Source organism: Pelodiscus sinensis, chromosome 1 (genome assembly GCF_049634645.1).
Source record: "Pelodiscus sinensis isolate JC-2024 chromosome 1, ASM4963464v1, whole genome shotgun sequence".
In the NCBI taxonomy this organism is placed as follows: domain Eukaryota; kingdom Metazoa; phylum Chordata; order Testudines; family Trionychidae; genus Pelodiscus; species Pelodiscus sinensis.
In genome coordinates this window covers 332,850,750-332,861,281 of record NC_134711.1, presented here as the reverse complement: position 1 = coordinate 332,861,281, position 10,532 = coordinate 332,850,750, and the positions used below count along the sequence as shown (strand labels likewise).

The 10,532-nt window shown below is 49.8% G+C and overlaps 1 protein-coding gene across 1 annotated transcript; it reads right to left on the bottom strand.

Annotated features, from left to right (window-relative positions):
• Nucleotides 1-7,348: 7,348 nt before the first annotated feature.
• Nucleotides 7,349-8,404, bottom strand: LOC102451440 (olfactory receptor 52E2-like). Its single transcript, XM_075938726.1, has 2 exons — nucleotides 8,027-8,404; nucleotides 7,349-7,900 (listed from the first exon to the last, which is right to left on the bottom strand). Exons 1-2 carry the CDS (start codon nucleotides 8,402-8,404, stop codon nucleotides 7,349-7,351), a joined length of 930 nt encoding a protein of 309 aa, XP_075794841.1.
• Between the last annotated feature and the right edge of the window lie 2,128 nt (nucleotides 8,405-10,532).

Here is a 10,532-nt window from a genome sequence, read left to right as displayed (position 1 = left end):
TTAATTTGAACTAAGCTAATTCGAACTAGTGCATCTAGACCTAAAAACTAATTTGAATTAGCATTTTGAACTGGAATGTCCACGTTGAGTGGACCCTGAACTGAAGTTAAGGCTGGCCAGAACCAGTGCCGGCAGGGCATCGGGTTAGGACTTAGATCATGGAGCTGCTGCCTCAGGCTAGCCGAGGGCTGTGCTTAAAGCGACCCAACCCCCACCCTGGACAGACAGTTCTCAAGGTTCCCCGCTTGCTTGTCTACCTCGATGAGGGACAGCAAAGCAGTCCTGTCTTGGAGTGCCCTGAGTGCCCGCACTTGGGATACCATAGCACTCAGCCATCAGCCCAGCTGCACTTGCCACAGGCTGCCATCGGGGGGGGGGGTCAATTGGGGGGCTGTCAGGATCCAGGAGGCCCTGCAGGAGAGCTTCCATCCCGAGGAGCCCACAGGGCCACCCCAGTCCTCCCCATCCATCTACCCCTCCCTAACCCCTCTTCCTGATCTAAAAAATAAAGGACACGTGTGTTCAAAAATAGAAACTCTCTTTATTTAACAAAACTGGGAGGGGGGATTAACCTCTGGGGAGACTGGGAAAAGGAGGTGGGAGAGGGGAAGAGAGAGGGTGGGAGAGGGGAGGGGGAAACCTGAGAGGAGGGAGCTGGAAGGGGAAAGCCAGGGAAAGAAGGAGGAGGGGAAGTATAAAACTATGATACGCCATATCTTCAGTACAGTGTACAGACGTGGTCTCCTCACCTCAAAAAAGATGTTTTGGCCTTGATATGACAAAGGTATATAAAATCATGAGTGGTGTGGAGAGGGTGCATAAAGAAAAGTTCTTCATTAGTTCATATAATAGAAGGACTAGAAGACACCAAATGAAATGAATGGGTAGCAGGCTTCAAACTAATAAAAGAAAGTTCTTCTTCACAAAGCAAATAGTCAACCTGTGGAACTCCTTGCCACAGGAGGCTGTGAAGGCTAGAACTATAACAGAGTTTAAAGAGAAGTTAGATAAATTCATGGAGGTTGGGTTCATGGAGTGCTATTAGCCAGGGGGTAGGAATGGTGTCCCTGGCCTCTGTTTGTGGAAGGCTGGAGATGGATGGCATGAGACAAATCGCTTGGTCACTGTCTTCAGTCCCTCCCCTCCGGGGTAGCTGGTGTTGGCCGCTGTCGGCAGACAGGCTACTGGGCTAGACGGACCTTTGGTCTGACCCAGTACGGCCGTTCTTATGTTCTTAGCTCAGGGCTCTGGGTCGGGGGTCTCACTGGACCAACTTGATTTTCATGCAAACCTGCTCCTGGGTTCGCATGTGGCCTCTGGTGGTCAAGCTGGCAGCTATCCTGCCATAGACGGCCACTTTCCTGTGCCTAGTGCGGAGATTGTGAACGTTGGAGGCCTCCCTCCCAAACCTGGATGAAGTCCATGATCTCTGCACTAGACCAGGCGGGTGCTCACCTCTTGCAGTCCCGGGAAGGCTCCTGGGAGTCGTCAGCATTGTCTTGGGAAGAGGCAGAGGGCTGGGTGGCAGTGGGTGGCTGGCTCATGCCATGCCAGGTGCAGGGTCTGCTGGCTGGGTGCTGGCAGGCTTGCACCTGGCATGGGCACCATAGCCAGACCGTGCCCCTTTAAGGGCTCTGGGGCAGGGAGGAGGGCAGAAGAGTTTGCCTGGCTTGGCCCAGTGTGGCCACCAGGGCAAGCTGGGAAGGGCTAGCCTCCCACTAGTTCGAATTAAGTGGTTACACAGCCCTTAATTCGAAATGCTTAATTCGAACTAGGCGTTAGTCCTCATAGAATGAGGTTTCCCTATTTCAAATTAAGTGCTCCCCTAGTTCGAATTAAGCGCTCTGCTAGTTTGAATTAAGTTCGAACTAGCGATTGCCCGTGTAGCGCCTGTCAAAGTTAATTAGAACTAATGTCTGTTATTTCGAATTACCTTTGTAGTGTAGACATACCCGCAGAGACTAACAGACGTACTGGAGCATAAGCTTTCATGGGCAAAGACCCACTTCATCTATAATGTGCCACAGAACTCCTTGTCACAACTAAAGGGGAAAGTCAACCTAAGCTGGAGTCAAAGTACCTACAATCATTTTTTGTGCCGTCCACACAGCTGGAGGTTGACGGGAGCCCACCATCTCATCACCTTTCCTTGCTCCTTGTGAGGAGCAGCGCTGCCGGCACCAACGGGGGAGCCCTCTAACTTCCAATTAGCCCGTCGTCACCTCACTCACGAATTGAAACCCTGGAAGATCGACTGCAGCAGCACTGACCTTCTCCATAGGGTAGACTAGCCAATCCCAGTCACTGAGGTGCCTCTGGAGGAACAAACTCAGTAAAGTTACACAAACTGGGTGTCCCCATGGAAGGGGTGGAGATGGGAACCTGTCCTGTGGACAAAGATCTCCCCACCCCGCAAAATTGCCCTGGCAGAAGGAGGGCCCCATACGAAGAACACAGACCAGAATCATGTTTACATTGGATTTATTCTCTTTCTTGGTTCATTCCCTCCCAGTCTCAATTAAAAGCTGGCTTTCCAGGCTGAGTCAGACTTTCCAGGACAACTCCAGCTGGAGGGCACTTGGATTCCCAGAGCTGGACTCTCTGCTTGCTCCTCTGGCTAATCTGGAGTATTTCTCTGATGCATTATCATGTTGGTGTTTAACCCTTGGAAGGAGACCGAAAGAATTTTCTTGTCCAAGTCAAACAGGGATGTTGTGTCCACCAGTCCTCAGGTTCCTAACACTCTGTAGCTGCCAAGCATGGCTTGATCGTCGTCTGTATCTAAAGGCTGAGGGTGGGTGCGAGGCCCTGATTTAGCTGGTTGTTGTGTTGTTTATTTATAATCGTTATTTGCATTGTGGAAGCCTCCAGAGATCCCGCTCCCGTTCTGGGCCCATTGGGCTTGGCCCTTCACGAACATGGAGGATGAAACAGGCCCTGCCCCAAGATTCTTAAAACCGAATCAAGCCAAGGTACAGCCATTGTGTGAACCAACCCACAAAAGGATTACGGGAGAGGCAAGAGAGTAACAACACTAAGGACAAAAGGGGCTGTTTACAGGCCATCCCCCAGACGTACGTTGAGGGAAACGCCATTGATGGACTCCAAGTGTCCACTGAAAACCATAAAGCATCCCAAACTCCATGGCTACATCTACACTGGCATGATTTTCCGCAAATGCTTTTAATGGAAAAGCACTTTTTGCGGAAAAGCGTTCGTGCCAATCTAGACGCGCTTTTGCGCAAAAAAGCCCCGATCGCCATTTTCGTAATTGGGGCTTTTTTGCGCAAAACAAATCTAAGCTGTCTACACTGGCCATTTTGCCCAAATGCTTTGCGCAAAACGGATTTTGCCTGAACGGGAGCAGCATAGCATTTCCGCAAGAAGCACTGATTTCAGACAGTAGGAAAGTCAGGGTTCTTGTGGAAATTCAAGCAGCTAGTGTAGACAGCTGGCAAGTGTTTCCACAACAGCAGCTGCTTTTACGGAAAAACTTGCCAGTCTAGACGCAGCCCATCTCTCTAACTTGGCACAGAAGAATGATAGGGTATGTCTACACTACCCCGCTAGTTCGAACTAGGAGGGTAATGTAGGCATACCACACTTGCAAATGAAGCCCGGGATTTGAATTTCCTGGGCTTCATTTGCATAAGCGGGGAGCCGCCATTTTTAAATCCCCGCTGGTTCGAACCCCGTGCAGCACGGCTACACGGGGCTCGAACTAGGTAGTTCGGACTAGGTTCCTACTCCGAACTACCGTTACTCCTCGTGAAAAAGCATCCTGCCAATCTAGACGCGATTTTTCCGAAAATGCTTTTAACAGAAAACTTTTCCGTTAAAAGCATTTTCGGAAAATCATGCCAGTGTAGATGTAGCCTGTCTGTCCCTGCTGGTGCAAGTCCACAACCGCTCCTTACACAAAGCAACCGGGAAGGAACATATTCCGAGTCTGCGTATTTTCTGGAAGGCGGGTTTCATGTAAATCTGTGCTTTGGTGACCGATCTGTCTGGTTACTGAGTGAGCTGGCTGGCTGGCCGGGATCCGCAGCAGGCGAAATGCTTCTTCGACTCCAAATGAGGATCTTACTATAACTGGAGTGATGGGTCAGACTCAGCATATGGTGCAGATTTGGGGATCAGAAACACTCCCTGAGACATAGGTGAAGTAAACCAAAGCTTTGGGTGCTCTCAGTCTCTCCTTACCATGTTTTGTGTGGACTGACCTGTTCCTGTTTTCCGTTTGGGTTTTTTAAAAATTCATCTTTGTTGGAAGAGTGAAGACAATGTCGGTGGGTTATCAAATGGTTTTGTTATGTTGAACACTGGGTCTCCAGTGACTTTCTATGGGAATTGTTGGGGTTTTTTTTTCAACACTGGAGAAGGGAAGGGAAGTCTGGCACATCCAAGTTATAAATTGGTGCTCAAACAGACAGGCTATGCTTTTGTGGAAAAATTTGCCAGTCTAGACGGACCCACAGAGACTGAGAACTGCTCAGAGTTCTCATCTGAATTCTTTTGAGGAATCTTGCAGTGAGCTGTAACATATTACTTCCTTTTTCTATTTCATTATAATACTAAGATAATCGAGACTTGCACCCCATTAGGATTAGATTTCTATAGGACACGAGTAGGGATCCTTTTTGGAGTCGGGGGCCACTAACCCACAGAAAAATCAGTCAACGTTCATCTGCAGGACAGACAAGTCACATGAGGTGCTAACCTTCATTTGTCCAGATCAACTGAGGATGCCTTAAAAAGACTGGGACTTCTCAGCTTAGAAAAGAGGAGACTAAGTGGGGAATGTAATAGAGGTCTCTAAAATCATGACTGGTATGGAGAAAGCAAATAAGGAAAAATTATTTACTTGTTCCCATGACAGCAGGACTAGGAGTCACCAAATTCAATTAAGAGGGAGCAGAATTAAAACAAACAAAAGGACGTTTTTCTTCACACAGCGCAGTGTGAACCTGTGGAACTCCTTGGGAATGGATGTTGTGAAGACCAGGAATTTAACAGGTTCAAAAAACAAGTAGATAATTTCATGGAGAGCTGCTCCTTCAATACATATCTGCCAGGATGGGTAGGAATGGAGTCTGTAGCATCTGTTTGTCAGAGGCGGGGAATATATGACAGGGGAGGGATCACTTGATGTTTCCTTGTTCTGTTCACTCTCTCTGGGGCACCTGGCACTGGCCACTGTTGGCCACTGGGGTACTGAGCTGGATGGACCTGTGGTCTGACCCAGTCTGGCCATTCTTATGATTTAGGTAACCCATACACCTGGGGGATGTGGATCACTGTCCCATGTAGAAGCATTTAGACCACTTACAGAGAGAGATACAAATGAGTTACTTCTACAGCCTTACCTGAGAGCCTGTCGGCTTTATAGCTCATGGTGTAGAGCCGTGGTCACCAACCAGTCGATCGCGATCTACCGATAGATCTCAGGGGCTCTAAGAGTAGCTCTTGAGCCCTCTCTGAACTGCGCGCCTGCACAGTACATTTACATTAGATTTCCTCATTTGAGGATCAGCTACTCACCGAGCAACAACACAGGTGAGTAGCTGCGAGGAATGGTGGGAGCTGGGAGGTTGGATGGGCTGAAACACCCCAACCAGCTGACTGTGGTTTTCAGCTGAAAAAGGCTGCCCCGTGCTCCAGCTGATCGGCGGCTTCTTCTCTGTGCCTGCCCACGTGGAGCTTGGTGCACCCTGGCTGAGCGCCATGGCCAGATGGCCGGGCAGCTGCTTCTCTTCCCTCCAGCCCGGCTGCCCTGCGCTCAGTCCAGGGAAGCTGGACTGCGTCAGGCTCCAGCTGTGCTGGAGAAAGTTTCCCGGGCTGAGCGCAGGGCAGTCGGGCAGGAGATAAGAGAAGCGGCTTCCCGGCCAGCTGGCCATGGCACTCAGCCAGCGTGCACCAAGCTCCACGTGGGCAGGTGCAGAGGGGAAGCTGCCTGATCAGCTGGAACATGGCTCAGCCTCCTCCGGGCTGAAGGCCACAGCCAGCTGGCCAGGCAGCTTCTCCTCTGCGCCAGCCCATGTGGAGTGTGGTGCACCCTCGCTGAGCTTCAAGGAAGGGGCTTCAAGGAAGAGGCGGGGCTTCAAGGAATGGGAGGGGCTTCAAGGAAGGGGCGGGGCAGTAGATCTTGGCTTGGTCTGTCATTTAAAAAGTGATCTTGGGTGTAAAAAGGTTGGAGACCCCTGGTGTAGAGGATCATGCACTAAGCTCCAGATGTGCTACTTGTAACCCCCTGCAGGTGGAACCGAACCCGCGGCCATAGCGCTCGCTCATCCTTATCTCTCTGCCTGTAAGTGGTCTGAGCGCTACTACATGGGACATTGAACCCCTTCCCAGAGCTGTGTGGGTTACACTCGTGCTGGGCGAAAAGGAAGCCTTCCTGAGAAAAGAAAACCGTGTGTGCTCTCTGCCTGGGTGGGACGCTGCTCCATTCACATCCCAACCGGAATGAGATGGTGGGTTTGTTTTATTTCTTATCATCATCAAATTTCATCTGTTTGCTGTCACCTGCCCTCCCTGAAAATCTCTCTTTTGAATGTTACACATCACTCTGCACGTTACATGAGGTGCAAAGAGGAAAACCTCAGCTCATAAGGACCCAACTACGGCCAGACAGGGTCAGACCAATGGTCCATCCAGCCCAGTGTCCTGTCTGCTGACAGTGGCCAATGCCAGGTGCCCCAGAGGGAGGGATCATAACAAGTCATCCTCACATGACCCCACCCTGTCACCCACCTCCAGAGAAACAGAGGCTAGGGACACCAGTCCTACCCATCCTGGCTAATGGCCATTGAGGGACCTAACCTCCATGAATCTATCTAGCTCTTTTTTAACCCTGTTAAAATTCTAGCCTTCACCACATCCTCTGGCAAGGAGTTCCACAGGTTGACTGTGCTCTGAGCTCCAGAAACAAGAGCTGCTGTGTAGCCACCTTCCGCTGGAGAAGCAATGCCCACGGTAACACCTTCTTACTGGTCAGGTGAGACAATCTAGGAGGTCTATGCAGGTTGCCACCTCACAGTGCAAGAGGCAACCCAGTTAGGTGAGACACAAGGCCCAGCTGGACCTCAGTTCCAGGTGGCATCTTGGAAGGATGATCCAAGTGGTGATGGGGGGCAGAGGAGGAACAAGCAACCGATGTGGGGCCTTAAAGGACAAGTAGTTCAGGACGCAAGGAAAGACATGGGGCAACACCCTGTCGAAAAGGTAGGACAAGTGCAGGGCCTCGGATATCCAGTTACAGTTAGGAAGTTGGCAACTCTAAGAGTTGTGCACAGATGGATTCCCCAGTGTGTCACACTGAGATAGTACAGTGAAGTCAGCAAAGAATTTAAAGTTTCTTTGATTGGCCAGTCAGTGTTCCAGGAAATAGCACCATGTCACTGGCCAACACTCCAGGGAGCTCTGTATGACAGGCAGCTGTATGAGAGGAGAAAACTTTAGTTACTTTAGGGGTAAAGAGCCGGAGCAGCCTGTCCCGGATCTGTTTAGTCATCACACCGTAGATGATGGGGTTAAGTATGGGGGGAACCAGGAGGTAGACACTGGAAATGAAAACGTGGAAATGAGAGGACAAGTTGCTGCCCAAACGGGATGCCAGGGAGCCAAATATAGCTGGGAAGTAAAAGGCTAATATGAGACAGATGTGCGAGCTGCAAGTCCGAAAAGTCTTGAGCTGGGCTTCCTTTGTGGGAAGTCTGAAGATGGCCCTGAGGATCTGAATATAGGACAGAATAATGAAAAACACGTCCAGACCGATCCTACAGGACAGTACGAAGAGGCCGTAGTAACTACTGATGAGGGTGTTGCCACAGGCCAGTTTCACCACGGCCATGTGCTCACACTGAGTGCTGATGATGATGTTGGTTTTGCAATACGGCCACTGCCTCGCCAGGAAGGGATAGGGCAGTGCAAGGATGCATCCACGTAACAGAATGAGCAGGCCAATCTTCATTACCACGGAGTTTGTCAGGATGGTGGAATGTCTCAGGGGATAGCAGATGGCCACATAGCGATCCAAAGCCATTGCCACGAAGATCCCAGACTCAATCACTGAGAAGCCGTGAATGAAAAACATCTGGGTGAGGCAGGCACTGAAACTGATCTCTCTGGAACTGAACCAGAAGTTTGCCAGAATTTGGGGTATGGTGCTGGTGGACAACACCAGGTCGGTGACAGCCAGCATGCAGAGGAAATAGTACACGGGCTCATGGAGACTGGGCTCCGTCTTCACAATATATAGGATGGCAAAGTTTACTAAGATGGCGATGAAGTACAGGATGCAGAAGAGGGTGGCGATCCAGACATGGCTCATTTCTAGGCCACGAATGCCCAGTAAGATGAAGGTGGAGGGGTTGGTGAAGGCGGTTGTGTTGGGATCCGCCATGAAGTGGGGGAGAAGCGATTCAACTCCGAGGCAGAACAGTATTGCTTACTTGAACCAGATGCTCTGCAGTGGTTTTGGATGTGCCGGGGTCTAGAGCGATGGTCACAGTGCAATTGCCTGGATGGAAACAGAATGTGAATGTGAGAGACATGGAGGTTGTTCTCCTAGGTGAAGGAGACTGTACATTCCTGACACTATCCAGAGGCATGAATTATGAAAAACAAACTCCAGAATCAGAGAATCACAGAATACTGGGACTGGAAAGGACCTCAGGAGTCATTGAGCACAGTCCCCTGCACAAAACAGAATCAACCCCAACAAAATCATCCAGCTAGGACTTTGTCAAGCCAGGACTTAAAATTCCACCTCCTCCCTAGGTAACCCAACCCAGCGCTTCCCCACCATCCTAGGGAAATAGTTTTTCCTAATATCCCACCTAGATCTCCCCCACTGTAACTTGAGACCATTGCTCCTTGCTCTGCCATCTGTCACCACTGAGAACAACCTCTCGCCAGCCTCTTTGGAACCTCCCTTCAGGAAGTTGAAGGCTGGTATCCAATCCCCCCTCACTCTTCGCTTCTGCAGACTAAACAGACGCAACTCCCTCAGCCTCTCCTCATAGGTCATATGCTCCAGCCCCCTCATCATTTTGGTTGCCCTCCGCTGGACCCTCTCCAATGCATCCACATCCTTTTTGTAGTGGAGGGCCCAGAACTAGACACAGTACTCCAGATGTGGCCTCACCAGAGCCGAATAAAGGGGAATAATCACTTCTCTGAATCTCTTAATGCAGCCTAATATGCCATTAGCCTTCTTGGCTACAAGGGCACACTGTTGACTCATATCCAGCTTCTCATCCACTGTAACCCCCAGGTCCTTTTCTGCAGAACTGCTGCTTAGCCAGTTGGTCCCCAGCCTGTAACAATGCTTGGGATTCTTCCGTCCCAAGTGCAGGACTCTGCATTTGTCCTTGTTGAACCTCATCAGATTTCTTGTGGCCCGATCCTCCAATTTGTCTAAGTCACTCTGGACCCTATCTCTGCCCTCGAGTGTATCTACCTCTCCCCCAGCTTAGTGTCATCTGCAAACTTGCTGAGGGTGCAATCCATCCCCTCATCCAGGTCATTAATAAAGATATTGAACAAAACCGGTCCTACAACCGAACCTTGGGGCACTCCACTAGAAACTGACCGCCATCCTGACATCGAGCCGTTGATCACTACCCGCTGGGCCCGGCCTTCTAGCCATCTTTCTATCCATCTTACCGTCCATTTATCCAATCCACAATCCCTTAACTTGCTGGCAAGAATATTGTGGGAGACCGTATCAAAAGCCTTGCTAAAGTCAAGGTCTATCACATCCACTGACTTTCCCATGTCCACAAAACCAGTTTCCACATCATAGAAGCTAATCAGATTGGACAGGCAGGACTTGCCCTATGTGAATCCATGCTGACTATTCCTAACCACTTTCCTCTCTTCCAAGTGTCTCAAAATGGATTCCTTAAGGATCCCTTCCATGATTTTTTTAGGAACCGAGGTAAGACTGACTGGCCTATAGTTCCCTGGATCGTCCTGCTTCCCTTTTTTGAAGATGGGCACTACATTTGCCTTTTTCCAATCATCCGGGATCTCTCCCGATCTCCATGACTTTTCAAAGATAATGGCCAAAGGCTCCTCAATTACATTTTCCAACTCCCTCAGTACCCTCGGATGCACTAAGTCCGGACCCATGGATTTGTGTACGTTTAGCTTTTCTAAATAGTTCCTAACCTGTTCTTTCCCCACCACAGGCTGTCCATCTTCATCCCATCTTACGTCACTTAGAGCATTTGTCAAGGAGCCGATTTTGTCCGTGAATACAGAGGCAAAAAAAGCATTGAGTACTTCAGCTTTCCCCACAGCATCTGTCACTAGGTTACCTCCTTCATCCAGTAGGGGCCGCACACCCTCTCTGATCACCTTCTTCTTGTTAACATGCCTGTAGAAACCTTTCTTATTATCCTTCACATCCTTAGCCAGTCGCAATTCCATTTGCGCTTTTGCCTTCCTGATAACCCCCCGGCATTCTCAAGCTATACATTTAAACCCCTCCCTGGTCATTTGTCCAAGTTTCCACTTTTTGTAAG